The sequence below is a fragment of the Sinohyriopsis cumingii genome, chromosome 2 (assembly GCF_028554795.1).
Source record: "Sinohyriopsis cumingii isolate HCF-2022 chromosome 2, ASM2855479v2, whole genome shotgun sequence".
NCBI classification, from domain to species: domain Eukaryota; kingdom Metazoa; phylum Mollusca; class Bivalvia; order Unionida; family Unionidae; genus Sinohyriopsis; species Sinohyriopsis cumingii.
In genome coordinates, this window is record NC_142962.1 from 73,962,504 (window position 1) to 73,985,370 (window position 22,867).

General features: G+C 35.4%; 1 protein-coding gene across 1 annotated transcript in view; it reads right to left on the reverse strand.

The window, feature by feature from the left end:
* Nucleotides 1-10,310: 10,310 nt before the first annotated feature.
* The window catches only part of LOC149805181 (atlastin-2-like), a 63,563-nt gene continuing 51,006 nt past the window's right edge, over nt 10,311-22,867 (reverse strand). The window contains exon 13 of the mRNA XM_089948138.1: nt 10,311-14,213. Within this exon, the coding sequence (XP_089804264.1) occupies nt 14,133-14,213 (81 nt within the window). The 3' untranslated portion in view covers nt 10,311-14,132. The remainder of the gene's footprint in view (nt 14,214-22,867) is intronic.

Sequence of the window (22,867 nt, forward strand, 5' to 3'; positions counted from 1 at the left end):
TTTGTGGTCTGAACGCTAGTTTTCAGCTCATGATATGAAAGATTATCTGTTCCTCGCCATCTGGTGGAGGAAGAACCCAGTAAAGCCCGGGCAAAAATCGCCGACCCACAGGAAGCTACTGGCAAGCTTTCCCACATACCAAACCCGAGACTTGAGCCCACCGATACTGAGGTGAGATGTCAGTGACTTGTAAAAGCGATCGCTCTAGACCAGTCGGCCACCGGTATCCATGAACATAAAATGGACCCACATATCATGTGTGATGCCCACCAACCAAAACCAATGAAAAGTGGGCTGTACGAGCACTTACGGTACGCTGTAAAAGAAAGAAGCTGAGAAGAATGAAACTTCCTAGGCCCGATCCATTTCATCCCTAGGGAAGACGGACGTGGGACAGCTTTGAACTGAGGCTGTTTGTAGGACTTTTAAGGCTGCACCTAAAGAAATTTTCCAGAAGGTCCCTTTGGGCGGTCAGGATGGCACGCGACTAGGCCGGTTTCGATGGGTCACGAGTCACTGCCAAGGACCTAGATTGCTTGTCCCTAAAATCACGTGACGCTATGGAGGGGAAGAGACATCCGAAGATCTCTTCCGCTTCAAGCAGTGCGGCCTTTAAAAGTTTCTAGCTATGTTACAGCAAGACCAGCGGAGTTGAAGACGCTCCACAGAGAGCGCCATTGGCATGGAGACTGCATGACGTGGAGTCTTCGCTACGGCCTCCAACAAACAATGAAGCGTAGCTGTATACCATGAATGCGCGTTCAAAAAAAATGAAGGAGTCCGAAGTAAAGAGATCGGAATGCGAGGGAATCGTCACTAAGATGTCTGCCTCAAGCTCCAAGATTTTCACCAGATATGATTCCATGTCACAGTAGAAATCCCCTTAAAATGCACCAGATTCTAGGGTGGTAGGTAGCATATGGCCTCGATGGCTGGATTCAGAGAACAGCGACCGGCACGTAAAAGATGGAACAGACCACCCCCTCTACTGCCTGGCGAACTCCTGAGCCCGAAAACTGTGTAAGCCCCTAGACCACCGCAGAGCGCTTAAACAGAAGATTAGGACAAGGAAAGGCCTCAAAACCCTTGGCATAAAATACGTTTAAAACTAACGAAGACGAACTTCAATGAGCGATGAAGCACACGTGTACTACGCATGTAGTCTACATTCCGCATACTGCCCATGACAAATGAGTCAGACTGAGGACGTGTTTTTTTTTTAAATTTTTTTTTTTTAAATTCTTACCCTCCAATACTAGCTTGATGAGGATTAGATTGACTAGGAGTCCCGTAGGAGTTCACACATTAGTAGTTTTAAACTGACAGGCTTCCTGAATGCAAGTGCAAGCCATCCACTTTTTACTATGTGAGAGCCATTTTTCTTCTTTCAATCACTGATCTTGAACTTGGCCTTCCCCAGCTGCAAGACAAATACAAGGTTTGGCTGAGATCTGTAAAGTAGAACTGTTCTAGTGCAGAAACATTTCCAAAAATGTCATCTAGTAACCTTGAACTTTGACATTTTTTTAAACTCCAATATAAATAGGATACTTCATCATACCAAGAGCAAGCAACCTACAGAATTCGATAACCATAAATGGAGAACTCGAGTTATAGTGTGTGAACCATTTTTCTTCTTTCCGAGCGACCATGACCTTTAGCCTTTTGAGTTCAGAATCAGTAAAGTACTTTTGTACGTAAAGTGCAAGTTATCCATAAAGTTTGGCAACTGTAGATGGTGGAAAATTCAATTCTTGTGCAGAAACTATTTTTCTAAATTGTCACACCGACCATGTCTTTTGACCTGAAATCAATATGGTTCTTTTTCCTCGTGTGCAAGCTACATATGAAATTCGGTAACTGTAAATTGTGAAGCATTCAAGTTATTGTATGGAAAGTTTCCTTTTTTAGTTAGTGACCTTGAACTTTGAGCCTAAAATAGATAGAGTAAATTTTATCCTAAGTGCAAGAAACTCAGAAAGTTTGGTAATATAGATGATGAGTTGTTGTTGTTGCTCTTGTTTGGGTTTAATGCTTTTTTTTCAGCACATGATAGGCTATACATGGCATCCAGTATATCTGGTGGAGGAATAACCCTGAAAAATCACAAGATGAACCACTGCCCCAAGGGACGATACTGACAGGCTTTCTCACACAGCCACGTTGGGCAAGCCTGAGGCTCGAACCCTTACAAACAGAGGTGAGATGTTAGTAATCTGTACAGGTGAGCGTCTTAGATCACTTGGTCACCCGATGCCCCTAATAAAGATGATGTAGCACTAAAGTTGTGTGAGGAAGCCAAATTGGCAACAGATGAACAGATCGACTTGATAACACAATATGTTCTCCCTTATGGCAGGCATATAAAAGCTCGTGTGGTCATAAGCTAAATGTAAAAGAGCTTGTAAAAGATGAAACGTAGGTCACAATGAACTGTTTTTGTTGAAAGGATGAGATTGTAATAGATATACAGATGATCATCAATTTCATGATGCTAGCATGAACAGTGCCTAAGAAATGAACATCAAACGCGTAACTTCATCAAAGTCAGTGAAGCATATAATATTAAGGTCCAGCTACTGAAATGAGGTAGCATAATATTTATATGTCTGCCATAAAACTATTTAGTCATCAACTAAATGCAAAAACGTAACCTAATTCAGTGAAATTCTAAATATCGGTGACAGTGATCTAAGTTTAAGATGAGGGTGTAGTACTCATCAAGATGCATCCTCTCAATAACTTTCATGATTCCAGGTATAACAGTATTATAGAGTATATTTAAAAAATATCAATGTGATCATGAGCTATAGTTTTATATACATCTATATTTTTATAACTTCTGGTGCATGATTTTTTTTTAAAAAATGTTCTTAATTTTTATGCATGGTTGTAAACTGTATAGAATATCTTTTGTTATAAATTGTGTACGTGACCTGGCTGTTTAAAGAACGCAAATTGCATACGATCTATAAATAGATGTTTACGTAAGTGTTGATAATTAGTAATAGTAATCTTAATAATAAGACTAAAATGGAGCCTATTTCGTACTTTCTCATTGACTGATGGGATATCGATGGTTCTAGAATAATTCTGTGGCTTCCCAATGGTTGCGCGAGGTCAAGTGAGTGTGCTTAACTCAACGTAAAATCAGTAATGTATGCTGTCACGTGGGGTCTATTGGGGGGGGGTGATGTACAGTCGCAATATATGGTGTATATAAGGAGAAAATTAAGTAATCAGATTTATTCCGATTTTTGTAGTCATTCACATTCTGCAGATGTATTTTATGTTGTAATTATACATTATTCGAGATGAAAAACGTGTTTGGACTGTTAAATGGAAAGTGCTCATTATTTGGACTATTTTTCATTCTTTACTTTTATAAATTATTCGAAGAAATTCTGGACAACGTCATCTTGGCAACGTCACAGTTCTTGGAGGACCAGTACATTTCCGGTATTGAAATTTATACGGAACGTTTCTTTCATTTAGGAGTTTCATAGACCTTTATAAGGACTAGCATGGGTTCACTTCATACTACTGCAAGTTCCTCTCAAATTTTTCATTTGTAACTTTGATAATTAAACCGTTTGTTAAGTTTGATAAAACTTGTTGGTCTTGCTTCTTTTATATCAGTTAAGTTTGTGACCATAGAGTCGTAACATAAAAATGATGGCTCGATACGAATTTTAGAGAAATTTAAATTGTTTTGAAATATAAATATTTTTTCCGAATTATCTTAGTCCTTAATCTTTGTGATTTTACATAGTGAAAGTATAGAATGTATTCTAATCCTAGTCAGGAATGGTTAGAGTCCTTGAAAAGGGACTAATTGCACCAACTTTTCAGACAATACGATCTTTAAGAGGCAAAGTCATCTTTGTTAAAAACAAGAAATAAGAAATATTTTGGTTCAATATTTGGTAGAGAAGAATAGTTTGGACAAAAATGTTTTGGGTTTGATTAGTAAGTCAGATTCTGGCTCTTACCTGCAAGTTCTGGAATTGAAATTAAAATACAAGAATGAAGTTATGAAATCTTGAGGTTGAAAAAAAAGTAAGGAGAGAAACGAATGTAAATTCAAAAAGAAGAGAAAGATATTTATAAAATTATAAATGCATAATGAAAAAGAAACGAAAATGCAGGAGAAAGAAAGAGATGCAAAGAAAGAGAGAGAGATTAAAAAAGATGAAGAAAAAATGGAAATGAAATTGCAAATGCAAAAGATGCCAATGAAATTACAGATAAAAAGAAGGAGAGACTGAGATGGAAATATGATTCAAATGAAAAGAAATTGAACTGGCAAACACGAAGCATACGACTCATGACAGTTTAGTTTTTGATGATATAAAAAAATATTAGATTAGTAGCTCCTTTTAAAGATAAAGATGTTGATCAATAATTTTCATGTTTTGAGAAAATTGCAGAGAATTTGAATGGCCAAGAGAGCATTGGACTATATATACAGAGTGTACTTATTAGCAAAGCTCGTGAAGTTTATGCTTCACTGTTAGTACAAGAAAGTGCTGACTATGACTTGGTCAAAGAATGTAACTTCAAGGATTATTGGTTGGTACTTGAGGCATATCGACAGCAGTTTAGGAATGGTAAAAACATTAGCAAAACCCATGTCGAGTTTGCTAAAGAAAAAGAACTATTGGACAGGAGGTGTTCATCTAAAAAAAGATTGATAAAGATTATGACATAGACAGCTCATATTAGTCGAAGAGTTTAAGAACTGTGTCCATAGTGACGTCAAGATTTACCTTGATGAATGCAAGACAGACACTTTAGAAAATGTTGCACATATATCTGACAAGTATCGCTTGGCTCACAAAGTTTCATTTGTCAATAAGTCTTCCTCTCAGCAAATGGTTCGTAAGAGACCAAATCAGACGCAAGATATTACTTAAATTTCAATCTGGTCAATTAATAAGAATCCGTCTGAAAAGACTGATCAGAAATCTTTCCCTCTCTTTACGTGCACTTATTGTAAGAAAATGGGGCACGTTATTTCCGGTTGCTTTAAGTTAAAAAATAAACAACATAATAAAGATAGAGCAGTTCCAAATGCTCCTTTTCTCATAGGTCAAGGACATGGACATGTATTGGAAACAATACATTTGTGGGATCAGACAAACCCCAGTCTGATTCTATTATGGAGAATTATGAACCATTCATGTCTAAGGGTTCAATATCACTTATTGGTTATTTGACCAATCAAATCCCTATTAAAATATTAATGGACGCAGGAGCTTCTTAGTCTTTTATTGTCAGGTACTTTGCCTTTGTCCGAGAAGACTTCTTCTGAGTGTTCTTATTCAGGGAGTAGAGTGGTTTTTATTCAAATTCCTCTCCATTATGTTAATTTAACATCAGACTTAGTTTCAGGGCCAGTGACTGTTGGTGCTATAACTTCTTTACCCATTTAGGGTGTTCATTTATTGCTAGGCAATGACTTAGCTGGCGATAAGGTTGTCACTTGTAACGACAAACCTTGTTTGGATCAAAAGTTTGATCCTATTGATAATGAAATCCCTGATACATATCCAGCTTGTGCAGTTACTAAAGCTATGTGCTCTTAAGAATGAAATTTACCAGGATATTATTTCTTTAGCTGACACATATATTTATCAGGCTTTTGATGAGGATACTTTTGCTTCTATTACTGTTCAATCAAAAAGGTATTGATCATTGTGATCCTCTTTTAACCAATCATTCTCTTATATCTAATAAGGGGGGAGAAATGACCATCACATGTTTAACAGGAGAAAGATCCTGTGATCTTCTGTTTGTTCAGAGGACTATTAGTAAAGTTGACTCTGTAGTGGTACCTAAGTCATACAGGCAGGAAATTCAAAGTATAGCCCATGAAATTCATTTGGATGGTCATTCAGAAAGTCAAGACTTACCATAAGGTCTTACGTTGTTTTTATTTGCCGGATATTAAAAGTGATGTTTCCATATATTGTAGATCTTATTTTATTTGTAAACTGACCACTTTTAGTTCTTTTGAACTACCTTTTACCACAGGATTCTGACCCTAATCTCTCAAATTATGTCTTTGGTTGTGAAATGTCTACAATCTTCTGTCTATTCACTCAAGTTTGACATTCAGGCAGGTCAAAACTACAATGGCAAGAACTTTTCAACCTGATGATAAAGTTTTGTATCTCTTGCCAATGCTTTAAAATCCTCTTCAAGTTAAATGTTATGGTCCTTAAAAAGTTAAAAAGAAAATGGTTTAAAGTATCAACATGGGGGGCAGAAACAGAAATAACTTCACCACCAGCTATGTATAGATATTAAGTAGGAGTGTGTAAGATCAAGATAGCTGTGTCTGTGTCATTTGGATTTTTAACGTAGCTTTAACAATTTTTCAGTCACATGGCTATGATGCCTGCACTGTGGCAGTTTATAGTGATGTCCCACTCAGTCACATTATCTTGAAACCAGGCCAACCAGTCCTAACACTAACCTCTTAATGCTGAGTGCCTAACGAGGCAGCTGTCAGTACCATTTTTATAAGTCTTTGGTATGACTCAGCTGGGGTTCAAACCTGCAAACTCCCGCATCCGTGGTGGATGCTCTAACTGCTAGGCCACCAGAGTTATGCAAATCATTCATCAAAATCATGTTACATGTTGTAAAGTTTAAATTGCAATGGTCAAACTTGCATTTTTGATGAATGAAAAACATCTTTTATGGCATTTTCTAAAGTGATGTAACAATTTTAACTAAACAAAACACATTTTAGAATTGTTAGTTCAATTTTTATTAACATTTCTCTCAGAAGATTAATAATATACAAATCTTAAAAATTAGATATTGTACCAAATTCCCTTTTTATTTACAAAACAGGTAAATTTCACTGTACATTAAATATTACATTAATTTCACTGTTAGTACATATCTAAAAAATTTATGTATTTAACCAAATAAGTATTAGTGAAGGTTGAAAAAAAAAACATTCATACAAAAATCAGCCATCCCATTGCAGTATCAAAAAGCAAGCTAATTCTGTAACTTTATCATTATGCATGGTAATCATGTATCGGTGACAATCCATACTCAGGGCATGTTTTTTATAGTCCAAAATTAATTAACTGCAGCAATACTTCTATTATCAATAATCACAAAATCATATATATTTTGTTATTATCAGAACTCTGAATGTTCAAACGTGCAGTTAATCAGTAAAGGCAAAAAAACAGGGATAGCATCAGTTAATCAGTAAAGGCAAAAAACTGGGATAGCATCAGTTAATCAGTAAAGGCAAAAAACAGGGATAGCATCAGTTAATCAGTAAAGGCAAAAAACAGGGATAGCATCAGTTAATCAGTAAAGGCAAAAAACAGGGATAGCATCAGTTAATCAGTAAAGGCAAAAAACAGGGATAGCATCAGTTTCAACTGCTAAAACTTGAACAGTATTGGCACTATAAGTTTGAACAACAAAAATAATTTGAATAATATTTTTTGGTGCTATCCATTTCAACAACCAAAAAACCTGAACAGTATGGTTGTGTATTATAGCAATTTAATAAATCTAAATACATGTAGTATGGCTTGGCATGATCAATTTCAACAGCCTTTACAACTTAAATGGTTGAATTTTCTGATACAATTCCATTCAAGAACCCAAATAATTTGAATAGCATATCATATCAGTTGCAAAATCTGAAAAAAACTTTTGAAAAGGATGGCTTAGTATATTCAATTTCAGCAGCCTGAATAACTTGAATAGTTCATCATTTATACAATTAATTTCAACAGTTTAACAAATTTGAATTTGAACAGTATCATAGTGTCCAATCAATTTCAACAACCCAAATAATTTGAATAGTGTAGTTTGGTGCCATCAGTTTAAAACAACCCTAGTAACAAATAAAGTTTGGTTTGGTGCCATCTGATTCAGTAACCCAAATAACTTGAATAGAATGGTATGGTGCCATCAGTTTCAAAAATACAACTTAAGTTACCAGGAAAAAGGTACATATATATGACAAGAGAGTCATCAAATTAAAAATTTCATTGATGTTAAATATGAAGGTTCAAAATTTAAAACAAAAGGAGCTGAATGTCAGCTTCTGTCTCTTCCTAAACATTACCAAAGTTTACCTCTTGTGTTCATAATAACAAAAATGTAAATACTGGTCCATTAGGATGTCATTATATGAATGAGGAGTGATAAAGTAATGGACCATTGTTAGATTTCTAACCCTGTTCTAATGCACTTAAATTGTATGGAAATAAAAGAAATTTCAATGAATTTCAGTTTGAAACTCTTGCCAGCAGCCATGTTAAAAAAACTAGCAATAAAGCAACAAAAGCGGGTCACTCTGATCTTTATCAGTAGGTCGCTAAGGTGATTAATATTCCCAAGATAAATACATCAATCAAATTAAAGGACTATATATATATCAAGAGTGTCTGAGAAACTAAATCCAAAAACAATGAAATTGCTAGAGTGCCACCAGTGTAATCAATGACATAGTTCACCTCTACTTTCACTAGTCTCCAGTCGACACTGTAATCATTATCATGCTGAAAATAAATTCAGACTACAGTGATTTTCAACACTTTTACAACCAAAGGCTCCTTTTTGCAATCTATTATCTTCATATCTGAAATTTTAAGAATTTTAAAATTTAACATTTGTGCTTTTAGTTGGCATTATATACCCAGTATTGTACTGGCATCTGTGAAACCACCTTCTTACATACCCATTCATCAACCTACCCACCTACTGTGACAGGACAATAAGTTGTAAAGTAATGAAAAGGAATGCATAAATCCTAGGTCACTGTGATCAGAAATGCATCCAATTATCAAGTTTCATGATGAGCTCTAAACATAAAATTTGAAGCTACTTAGCATGAAATATATATATCACAGAAACATCACTTGGCAAGAAGTATGCAGAACTTGTCAAGATGTACCCACTCACCAAGTTTCATGATTCCAGAAGTACCTTATGCATACAACGTGCCACACAAGATCCTAGAAGAAACTGATGCACTATAGGCTGAAAAGAGTTTCCAGAAATTCAAGATAAAGAATATTGGCAAAACAAAATACAAACTGACTTTTGATTAAGGTAGAGGCTATGAGCTGTGATAAGATTTTTTTTGATGACTGCCATGGTGGACATAATGACATCAGCTTGGCACCATTTTCATTTAGGATGAACTAGACATCATAATTGTTTTTTTTTTTGTGAAAACCTTATGTTGATATGTTCACCCATTCAGGAGCAGTAGTAACAAGATTTTCAATATGGCTGCCATGTAGGAGAGTAGCAACAAGAATTTTATACTGGATGTCCAAGAATCACCATTTCCAATGCGAAATCTGCTTGAGGGATAATGGATTGTAAATTAAGACATGCATACAAACACCAAATTTCACAACAAAAGCACTATAAATTCAACATAACATGACACCCAACTGGCTTAAGTAACTTAAGAGCTGACCATTCCCAGCAACAAAACTCATCCTTGATTTTGATGGTATAATCTCATACTTCAAGTTGAATAAAAACTGGATAAGAATTATGGTTTCCAGGGTGATATCGAGTTCAGCAAATCAGATATAGATCATATCATTAGTAAGTGCGGGTCTTGCTCATTATCAGACTCATCCAAGAGCTTTATGACACAGGCATATATTCCAAGTTTGATCAAAATTGGAAAAGGTTTGTCATGGTAACTACCTTAGCCAATCAGATGCAAGATTATCATATTAATATGTATAGATCTTACTCAATATCAAACTCATCCAAGATTTTGATATAATCTCATATTTCAAGTTTTATCAGATAAAAATATGGTTTCCAAACAGTGTAATACCTCATTAATATGCATGTATCTCACTATTATGGAACTGTTCAAGCTCATGACATAAGCAGACAAATCTGCCTCAAGAGTGGTACCAACCTGAGCCAATCAAATGCAAGATCACCCCATTAATATGCATTAGTCTCACTTATTTTTGAACTCATAGGAGATTTTAATGACATATGCATATATTCCAAGTGTGATCAAATCTGGGTCTGAAATGTAACTTCCAGGATGGTAAACAGGTCTGACAGTCTGATCACATCATTATCAAACTCATCCAAGATTTGGATGACAGAAGCCCTTTCCAAATCTGTTTGCAACTAGATTACAAATACAGACTCCAGAGCAGTAAAAAAGCATTTATTTACAAATGGAATACATGGGACAGATGATGGATGCAGGCCACTATATGCTCATTTGGGGTTATAACAATGTGAGGTAAAAATAGATCAAATTAAAATACAACAACTTTGAACTCATTTTTATTGCAGAAAATCTCTTTTTAGAACAAATGCTGCATTCATTTCTTTGTCTACTCATTTAATTATTTCTTTTCTTATTAATATAATTTATTAATATAATTTATAGAAAGGAATACTGAGCTATATCATAATCAATACATAAACCTTATATTTTTAATGACCCAAGTATGTTGAATACTAAACATAAAATTCTCTCAAGGATACAAAATCACATATCATACTCCACTTACTTCAGGATCAACAATGGGAATATCATTCATTGATTACCAACTGACTGACAACATGGTCAAGCCACTTGTACCTGAAGATGGCATTTTGTTTGTTGATTTTGTTAAAATAATAGACCAGCATCAGATAGTTGCAACAACTGCTTCCTTTGGGATTAATTTTGGTGATTCACAATTACTTATTAGGTGGGCAAATATATTAATTCACAAATTCAGTTAATAAACTTATTTCAACAACAGCATTTTTAGTGCACTGGTTAATTGAGCAAGAATGTGGTATATAATCTGCCCTGGACTGAACATTTGTACACAATGCACTGAAGAAACATAAAAAACTTGATCGTTACAAACAAGATTAACAATAATCAGCTTTTATAACAGCTGATGTCTAACAAAGACGTGTAGTGACAGACAACTGACATATTTGCAATAAACATTCATAATCAATATGTATATATGTTATATATGTATGGGAAATTATTCAGTGCAGATGTAAACCTGTCAAGAAACGTATTTTTTAACAAGTCCTGAACTTTAATTCTTCAGCCTTTAATGAAAGAATGGGTTTGAAATTTGATCCTGTGGTTTACTGTCAAATAGGATTTATTTTTACGTTCACTTCAAAATTTGTACACAGTCTGATATAAATCCAGTTGAACATAGAGTACAGCAATCAATCTTTACTGAAAGTTGAATGGGCAGGAATAAATGGATAAATGTTTTACTAGTATATCTTGTCTGTTGCTGCTGTACATTGATATAACAAGCCCCTCTTCTGGCAAGAGGATGTAGAACAGGCCCCATAAAACTTCCTGCCAGTCATGTGTGGAAACTAAAGGGGGGGTGGCATTTTTAACCTGGGATGAATTATGTCATGATGTTCCAGAGGGTCTTGAACATTTAAAAAGTGCTGTTTATATAAAAAAGTTCACATTGTATTTTAAACATTTTGTTCTTTTTTTGCCTTTGTCTTTGTTTTGTATGCCTTTTTAGGTATACCTTAAAAGACTCAGCAGGATATGGCCAGGATTGTGCTGATGTGATATTAAAGCCATACATACATACATACATACATAAAAATACATACATGCAGGCATACATACATACACATACATGCATGCATACATATACATACATACATACATGCGAACATGCATACATACATGCATGCATGCATACATGCATGCATGCATACATATATACATACAACAAACATGCATACATGCATGCATGCATGCATGCATACATACATACATACATACATACATACATACATACATACATACATATATACATACCAGTTGTTAGAGATACAGTTATATGAAAACACCGAGATACTGATACAGGGTAATTCACAAAACAAATGTTAATGGAGACGGTTACATTTAGTGCTGATGCTGACTATCAAGAGTTCAAACAATACCAAAAATAACACTCTTCTGATAAAATAAAATTTTAGAATAGCAGGCAATAAATGTATTATATGCTGATTCATTTTTCTTCTTCATATTTACATGTTAGGAAAATCCCTATAAAATGTTAAGTTATAAAATGTAACTCGATGGGAAACACACAATCTTCTTCACAATTAATTCTTCACACCACAATTAATACTTCACAGAAACTATATTTGAAATTATATCACCAGTAACAAAAGAATTGCTTTTCTTTTAAACTGAAGGTAAACAATTGGTCAAAGTGGGCCTGAGTTTGCTCATCTTGCTGAAATCTGCCTAACAGCCAAATGCCTGAGCCAAGAAATCTGGGTCTGTAGGATGCTTTCTGGAGAACTCTCGAATCATACTGTTGATTGCATATTATGAAAATACCTGTTACAAGGTTTCTCTAGTGTCAGTATGCTTTTTGCCAAAATTGGTCTGCAGAGTGGTTTAAGAGGCAAGTCATTTATAGATTTTTATTTTCTTGGTAATGTAATGGTGACCATATTTCATGGCAGATCAGCATCATTTGTAAACAAGTGTCCCTCAAAAGGATTCATGCTCTACTCTCAATGAAGAATTTGCAGGAATTAAAGATAAAATCTTTTCTTCTTTTAACTGCCAAGTGTTGAACCATCTCTGACATTCTTGAGTGATATGACTTTCAAAGTTGGAATGGTGATGGCCATATTGTAAACAAGTTTGGCACCATTTTCATTGATGACAAACTAGATACCATTAGAAGACTTTTGGTGAAAATCACAACATGACTACCCATTCATGTGAATATGTGACAAGATTCTCAGTATGTTCAATGTGACGGTCTTATGGATGCCTGCTGGGCACCATTTCAATTAGGATCAACTAGAGATCAAATGAAGTCTTTAGGTGAAAACCTAATGTTGACATGACCATCAATTCTGGAGAAGTAACCATAACATTTTAACAATGACCACCATGGCGGTTATACCAGATGTCAGTTCACTCTCATTTTCATTCAGGACTAATTGGACACCATATGAAGTCTTCTGGTGAAATCCTATAATAATACGAGTTTTCGTTTAGGAGGAGGTAGCAACAAACAGATTTTCAAGATGGCTGCCATGATGAACATATTTAGAACAGATCACCATTTTCATTTAGTACCAATTACACATCAAAAGAAGTCTTCAAGAGAAAGCTTAATGTTGGTATGACTTTCCATCTAGAATTAGAAATAAGATTTTCAAAATGGTCACTGTGGTGGCCATACTGGATGTCAAATTGATTGATGCAATTTCTATTTAAGACCAATTGGACACCACAGCCTTCCTGTAAAAACCCCAAGCTGGTTTGACTTTCTTTTCAGAAGGAGTAGCAATAACAAGATTTTCAAGATGGTTGCCATGATGGACATAGTTGACATCAGATTTAAACCAGTTCAACTGGGACCAACCAGACACCGTTAGAAGCCTTCTGGTGAAAATCGATGTTAATGTAATTCTATTCAAGATGAGTAGTGACAAGACTTTCAAGAGGGCTGCTGTGGTGGCCATACTGGATATCTGATTGGCACCATTTTCATTTAGAGCCAACAAGATATCACAAGACCCCTTTTAGTGAAAACCTCTGGTGTAGCAAAGGCGAGATATGTAAGATTGCTGCTGTGGTGGTCATATTGTATGAATGAGCAGCAGCATTTAGGACCAATCAGACCTTGGGATGAATGTGCTACATGTACAAGTTCATAGCAAGCCCCCACATAGTTAGGAAGAGTAGCAACAACACAAATATGTGCAAATGGACAGATGAATCATCAATAACCAGCAGAGCTAAAAATGTAAAACCTCTTTTTCTACTCGCTGTCAATTCTGGACATATTCTGTTAAGCAGCTGTTTGACAAGTCACTGAATGGTTTTTATATTTTCAGTAATGGCAGCCTTATTTCCTGGCAGACTGATAGTATTGATACAAATATGAAGACACTTTTGCCATATTTCATCTAATTCCGGAATATTCTAGTTTTTAAAAATCAAAATAAATATACATTAATTTTTTTCTGAAACTGAATCACAACAATGATGTTAGATAAAGAATGCAATAACTCAAGAATCTGCTGACAGTGACGTAGATGCTTTCTGGTAAAAGTGTCACTGCCCCTTAGTCTCTCTTTGGAATTGCTTGACGGACTGCAAGTTGTGCCCCTTGCTGCATCAAATGAGCATACACTGGGGAGAGAAACTGCAACAACAAAAAAAGTATATAATATTTGTAATACAACTAAGCAATATTTCGGAATCAAAGAATAGCATTAGGACAATCTGCACATCAAGAAAAATTGTACAAATCTGGATGAGAATTAAATTAAAGTTTTAGAAATCTGAACTTTGTATATCTTTAAGAAATTAAATTCAGCAGCATCAGTTTCCAAAAATTAAACTGTCTAAATAAAAGATTTATTTGAACAAGAATCAGGTCCCCATCTTACTAAAGTAAAGCCTGTACAAATGCCAATTCTTCAACACATACATTAAAGATTCAGCTATTTCTTAAAGTCTGATTTTCTCTGGCAAATGTGAACAACTGTGCCAGTGCTCAAGATTTTAATTCTGTCTGGTAAGAGAAGTGATGATATATCATAAATATTTAATAATATGGATAGGATAGATTTTATATGTTGAAAGTGCAACTGCACATGCATGAAAAGAATACAGTACTTATAGGTTACTGCATTTGTATGGGAAAATAGGAACGAGTTTTCGGAATGAATACTGCATGAACTTGTGAGTGCAGTATATCCTTCCGACAAAACGAGTTCCTATTTTCCCATACAAATGCAGTAACCTTTTTATTATATGCTCATTTTTTTATTCAACCTAAGGTTTAATTATATAAACAAAATACAATACAAGAAACAAGGTAAATGAATGAATGCTGTATTCCAAACTAAATACACAAGCGCAGATTTGACATTTACAAAATGACATCATTATTAATGCGCACATAGCTCCGCCCAGATAAATTTGAACTTAGTCGCGCGGTCGACATAACTTTTGAAAAGAAAATGGCGTGTCTAGTTAAAATTGAAATTTGCAGTCATATTGTGAATGACTGGGCATTGCAACGACTTTTCCATTTGATCTGGAGTGAATATATTTTGCTGTTTTGTTTCGATTCGACGAAAGTTTGTGATTTTGGACTGGATTCATCTGTGCAAATTATACATGAAATACATCGGATTGAAGTGGCGCGGGAGAAGCGTGTTTACATCTGCAAATGTGTTTCTGTTTCTGTCACTGAATGTTTGAAATCATAACGTGGGGAAAATATGAAGTCTTTCAATTGCAATTTTCAAAAAGACGCTATGGAATTTAATGTGTATTTCATTTTGAGTGCAGTAAGGAGGATGCAATTGTACTTATCATCGAAATTACAGCACACTTTCGAAATGTGTAATCCAGATTGAAAACCTATGACATGGCTCATGTAATTCGGATTTGCAGAATTAAGAAAAAACATTTTGAGGAAATTCAGGATGTAAAACTGTAAGTATATTTTATTTTGCCATTCTTATCACCAGCTAAAGAAAACAGTATATGCATTGTTATTTGTAAGGACCTAATCCGTCATTTATACAAGGTAGCTAGCCTAAATCGGTAACATTGTATCAACGCAAAATGTCAAGACAGCTGGGTTTTTTTGCAGTCCACGAAACATGTTTAAGTTCATTCAGAAACAAATAAACAACCACAACTTAAAGAGCCTCTTTTGCAAGTGTACATGGTTTGTTTATAAATCAAAAGTGCTGGCGTCTGAGTCCACTGTTTATTTACAAAAGAATGTAGTTCTTTTATTCACGTGAATGATATATGTGTATTATCGCGCGTGTTCAGTATCGGGGAATACTGAACGATTCTGTCAATGTAAAGTTAACGGGGAAAAAAATGAGCATATAATAATTATCAATATACAAAATGCAACAGTCAGATAATATTCTCATTCATGATAGCAAATTTTTCTGAATATAATGAATATGGCCTTTATACCTATTCTATTATGCACCTTGCATTTATAACACTCTTCTGAATATAATGTACCTTTCATTATAATACTATTCTGAATATAATATACCTTGTATTTATAATACTATTTTGAATATAATGCACCTTGTATTTATAATATTATTCTGAATATAATACACCTTTCATTATAATACTATTCTGAATATAATGCACCTTGTATTTATATTACTATTTTGAATATAATGTACCTTGCATTTATAACACTATTTTAAATATATTGCACCTTGCATTTATAACACTATTCTGAATATAATGCACCTTGCATTTATATTACTATTTTGAATATATTGCACCTTGCCTTTATAACACCATTCTGAATATAATGCACCTTTCATTATAATACTATTTTAAATATAATGCACCTTTTGTCATAATACTATTCTGAATATAATCCACCTTGCATTTATAACACTATTTTGAATATATTGCACCTTACATTTATAACACTATTCTGAATATAATGTACCTTTCATTATAACACTATTCTGAATACAGTAAGATCATGTCATTAACTCCATTGAAATAGTTCAGATGAGCACAGAAATGTAAAATTTCCAATATTCATAACCTTGAAGATTTATAACATTTTATTCATGCTCAATATCGGCACCATATATTTACTATAATCTGCTTTAGTCTCTATTTAGTCACTATTGTATTTGGCCAATGTTTATTTAGCCACTATTGTATTTGGCCAATGTTTATTTAGCCAGTATTGTATTTGGCCAATGTTAGCTATTTGTTTCCTGCAATCAGCTTCAGAACCAGCAAAATTCTCATCCGTACAAATTAAAAGTGAAATGACAAACATGACACTTCAGTAATGAACAAAAGGATCTGAATTAACTTAAAAATAAAGCTTAGACAACACGTTGCTTCAATTATGCTACAGTAATGAAAACTAGGCTCAAGATGATGAGCAGTATGCAATTGGTATAATGAAGTATCAGTGATTAACTCATTACTCATGTAAATAAATCATTGATTTATGTACTAATTTGGGAATGACCAGGAACATATAAAAACAAGGATATGTATTTTATGCTTGAATTTCAAGAAATTCTATGATCAAAGTTATTCTGAAGGTATTTTATAAAACTTGTAATTTCTAACATTTTTACAAGCTTTACCAGAATCTTTTTATGATAGATGGACTTAAGAGGCAGACATATCTCAAAATAAGGAACACTCAAGTATTGGATTTCTCAAGCAAATAAAAATGGTGAAACCATTACATGTTCAAGAATTCAATGCCAGTATGTACAAACCAGGAAATGCCAGGGGTAAATAAATCTAGATGTTAGAAGAGATGAATTTGAAAAGGCAATGTCTTGATAAATGTTATTTAATCCATGCAAGTCACTATATATTTTCCCAACCTTCATTTTCAAGTCCAAACAGGCAAACTATCATTACCTGTGTCCCCACCATCTACATACTAAAATAGTTCACTTTGTCCATATTAGGAGCTATCCACTTTAGGCACATGATCTCTCTTCCAACATGTACATCTGTGATCTGATTTTGAAACTGACATATCCTACAAAGTTAAGTAAACCTACAAACTGAATCATGATTTCACATTTCAAATTTTCTTCCTCGCATTGAGATTTTTGAAGATATGTTTTATTGCTTAGTTAGGAACTGTGAATTTTCATTGAATAAGGCCTGGAGGAATAAAATTCTGATATAATATCTTGCATTTTCCTTAAATTAGTCTTATCTCAGAGGAAAATTTCAGGATTTTCTAAAATTTATGGAATTCCCCAACTCAATTTTTAAGAATTAAAAGCCTGTGGTTGTACAACTTCTAAACCAAAATGTATTTTTGGGGAGGGCAATTTGAACATAAATTATTTTAAAGTTACTGCTTAATTTCCTATGTTGAAAGCCATTTCACAGGTTAATTCTAGTTCAGCTTCTTTACAGTGACATTGCTCTTGTCGAGTCTGACAGAAAAACAACTGCCACTGATGTGATGACATCATCACTGGTGGTTGATCCTGTACCATCTTTATTTAAAACAAATGAATAAGAAAGAAAATTGGCTTACAAATACTCTAAATGTATTTTTTTACTTAATGCAGTTCTGTTTTTTTTAAATTTATCACAAACACAATGCTTTTTTTTTGTATTTTGTGCCTCTGCTACTTCATTCAACACATTTGTATCAAATACAATGTTAAAACAAGAGTTCCCTCCCTTTAACACTTGAAAACTCAGAAATCAGAAATCTCAGTAAATGCATTTCTGTTTTGTTTTGAAAAAATGAATGGAAATGGATAAAAGCATTACACTCAAAGTGTGAATGCATTTCTGAGACCATAAACAAAAACAATATGGATGAAATGCATATATGAATGAAATGCAAACTAAATTCAAATGGAGTGCAAAGAAGTGCAAACAAAATGCTAATTTGGTAATTTACCCCTTGCAGGCACTGAAATGACAAACTTGACACTTCAGTAAAGAACAAAATGATCAGAATTAACTTAAAAAGAAAGTTTAGATAATTTGTTCCAACAGTTATCCTACAATAATGAAAAACTGAATGACAGAGAACATTCTAAGTATTAAGCAACTGAATCAATGAAGTCTCTTTGATGAGCTCATATCACACAATTAGGATTTTTAAAAAATCTATTTACAACATTAAATATGGGAATTATCAAGCCCAGATAAAAACATTAGCCTCCTGTTTTCTATCCTTGAACATTCAAGAACATTTTCCAACAAGTTAAAAATCTGTACGCCAAATTAATTGGAAGGATAACTGATAAATTTGCAGTTTTTAGCAATTTTATGTTTTACTATAATCTCTTTATTCACAAGCTTCATTTGAGGAATTCCCCAACTTATTTTTCAAAAGTGTATGACTAAAATCTTTCTGGGGATAAAAGTAACTTTAAATTATGCAATATCAACCTGCTGATGCATTAATATCCTTGACCTCATGTAACTTACTATTTACACACAAAAAAGCCCAACATTGTCCCATAATATACCATATTCAACTCATGAAAACAAAAATATCACTCTTCTTCAAGATGGACTGACACTCAAAGAACAACAGAAGAGGAAGAACGAGGGTTTGGGTAATAACAGCAGCAAATATTACACCAGTAGAATTAATTAGTCTGCTACCCCTTCCTGAAACTACATTTGCTGAATCTGAAAGCCTGATTGGAGGCTGATGGCATAAGGTAAGTTAATTTAATAAGTTAATAAGTGAAATTAATTCCTGTGAGTAGGGTGCTCCACTGCCGACAGGGGGATGACTTCACAACTTATTGGACTGATACAATTATCTTGAAGCATTAATGCCCTTGAAGGTCAAGTGGAGTGAAGCTGCCAGGATGTAACTTTCATGGTATCATGCAAAGAAAAACGATAAAAAAATGCCCAAGATGCAGCAGTATCCCTTATCTCATGGGCTTTCCTTGAAGGTTCATATGGAGGTTCAGATAACAACCAAAGAATACAAGAAGTTCTACTGAGCAATTCTGAAAGATTTTAGTCCAGCTATATGGTGCACCTGATAAAAAAAACTTGAAGAGTACTGGAGAGAGTTGCTATATAGCCCTTAATGGTGGATACTGAGAAATCTTTTCTTCAAAGAGATAAAGAAGATAATCTGGAACTGCAGTTAAACAGGAGCAGACAGGATCATTCCATTTTTTCTTTACCAATTGGAGAAAATTCTCCACTAGGCCTCTTAAACATGGAAATCATATGCCTTCTAACCTGAGTGATGCAACTGGCAACCTTGCCTGAAATCTGACTTTAGCAGATGAAGAGTTTGATATGAGCCAGACATGAAAGTAGAGAATTTGAGGTGTGCTGTGCAAGAGGGAGCCCTTGTGCAGTTACAGCTGAACCCTCCTCATGGTTTATTCTCTGGCGTTATCATCCAACTGATCAAGGAGACTGTTTAACCATGATCATTGGGGCAGCAGGGGTACTATCAGGATGGCCCATGATGGCCCATGATTTGGAAGTCCTTACTCTGTTAAGAACCTGAGGTATTATTCTTGAAAGGTGAGAAAGCATATGCACAGATTCAATTCCACTTCTGAAGCCCATGATCTCTGGTCTGGCATTAGAGAGACATAAAGCGAGATCTTGCTGATATGATTTCTTTGTGAACAGGCTCACCATTGGAAAAATGTCACTGCTAATCACTGGTAAAAGACCATTCAATGAGGACTACATGCTTCTGTCTGGACAGACTATCTGCCAAAATATTTGTTCTGCCCAGAATGTAGTGAAGTTTGAGAGTGACCTCCTTTGAAGCTGACTGATGGCAGAGGAACCAGACTTCCAAGAAGTGAGAAGTGGTATACACTGTGACTGCTGTCATTTCTGTAGCAACCAAGATACATTGATATCTTATATGGAGGACACACCATCAAAGTGATAGATAAACAAATTTCTTTCTAAATTAATGATGTGAATGGAGGATTCTTCCACTGACTACAGGCACTGGAGGACTACATTCTCAAGCTATATGTGAGCTCCCCAGCTTTCCAAGTACAAAATATGATGCTGCATTCCAAGTCCCAAAATGAAAGAGGTTAAAGCAGGCATCCAGTCATACCATGAGAGAAAGTATTTGGGGGATTCTGTAGGAAAAAACATAACTGTCCCTTGATAGGTGAAAACATCCATCCCCACATAAATAAATTCTGAGAAGCGATTAGATCTGATTTCTTCTGTTTTCTGTTCTCTCCCAACAAAGAAATAGGTCCTTCAGAAATGAAATTTTAAGGAAATTGCCCAACATATCATCCAAGTACATGAGGATGTGAACCTCTAATGACCTTGCTACTGAACTCATCACCCTGGTGGAGGCTCTAGGTGCACAAATTAGACTGAAATGAAGATTCTCAAACTGAATGATGTCCTGTCCCTAAGAAAACCATAATAATTCCCTGTCGACTGGGAAGATAGGTATCAAGGAGATCACTAGAGGCCGCTAAGTTGTCTGGCCCAAGGACATTCCTCTCTGACTCTCCTATATTGCAGAAAGAACCCATTCATCATCCATGAAAGTCCAACCAAGTCTCTGGAGAAAAAAGCTCAATCTGGCACCTACTGGAATATTCAGAAGAGGAAAACTTGGCAGGAGCTGATGCCAATCCCTAGGGAAGATTAAGTCCATCTTTAGGAAAGAGGCAGGGTTCACAGACTAACCCTCCTGACCCCTCCAGCTACCTTGTCTTGAGAAAGACAGATAAAATGCAGTTTTACACTAGATCTGATAGTTATGATGCTTCCTTTATTTAAATCTTTTAGAAAGGAAGCTATGGACCTTTTCGGGATGGGTAGGTTTCTCTGTTAGTTTAGTCGGACCAAGTAAAGTCACAGGGAAGTGGTGTTGCTGATTCCTCAAATCTTGTCAAGCCATTGTACAGATCAGCCCTCAAAGTAGCATCTCTGCATGATGCAGAACAGCTGTCAAATGGCTCCCCAACAAAACTTCTGACTTCTCCAAAGTGGCATTCTTGTGGAGATGAGGAAACTCTGTAGACATCACCATGTACATTGAGAACACTAGTTTTGATGTCTTAGCAATTGAACGATCCGTAAAACAGCTGGCGACAGCAATTCCTTCTTTAAAACACTGCATTAAGTAGCAACAAAAAAATCAGCACGAGGCTATGGTTACAAGTATACAAGTCCTCAGTTCCAAACCATAGGCAAAACTTAATGGGGAGACAAGTTCTGGTCCCGGCTGACATTCCTACTTGGGAACCACTAAAGTTAGATGCAGGTAGCTCAAGGGGCCAAGTAGGTTAATGGATCCTGTAACTGGATCCTGTAACTGGAGGCTGAGACTAGAAACCAAAGTGCAAAGTAGGGGACAAGCAAACCTTTTTGCAGTTGGGTGCTTCGGGGCCTCAAGACAACTGAATTACACCATCACTGATAGAGGGAGCAATATGAAGTCCAATTTAAACTGTATGACAAAGAGCCTCTCCCAAATGGAGAGGATCCAAGCATCCAGTGATCCGAAGGGCACTGGACATACTTGAGGAAAGGAGGCAGTAACCCTTATTTACTACCTGGAAAAAGGTCCACACATACTCCTCCTCCATCACTTGACTTGTACAGTGGAATCTCAACAAAAAAAAGAGAAAAGTCTGACATGTCCGGTTCTTCTTTTGTATCAACCAAAATTAATATTCTGTCATCCTGTCTATTCCATCTCCCTCCTTGGAGAAGCGGAACTTTATGACTGAGTATTTGAAAATCCATCTCTTCCCACAGATTGGGTGGGATAATGAACCATAACCATTGATGGTCTCTTCCTGTCAAAAGGGACTGATAATTTCCCATTGATGCAAGCAGTATGAAGTGGTTGCCCCTTCCCCCTTCAACCTATCTTGACAAGAAGGCTGGAGGAGATGAGTTTGACCTGTGTGCCTAGTCCATCAAACCATAGAACCATGACAAAGTCATCCATGGTGCCATGGTAGAAAATGGAGACATGGATGACTCACCACTGAGTGGCTGAGTCATAAAGTTATATTTGGGCTGAATAGGAACATAAGGGGGGCGTGGGTGACCTAATTTAATTCCCAAGACGGGTCCATAAAGGGATTGAACAGAGGAATAGGTGGGTATCTAACAGAAGACAGGCGACCAATATTCAGCATTTAGTGCTCATTGACCAGAGACAGAGATATATTGTGTTCCATGCTAATCACCAATTCAGCTGAATGGCATGTGGTGCCAGGTGACAGACATTTGCTGACTATCAGTTGGGACATTACTAGTGCCAAGTGCCAGTGCCTGGTAACCTGTGACCTA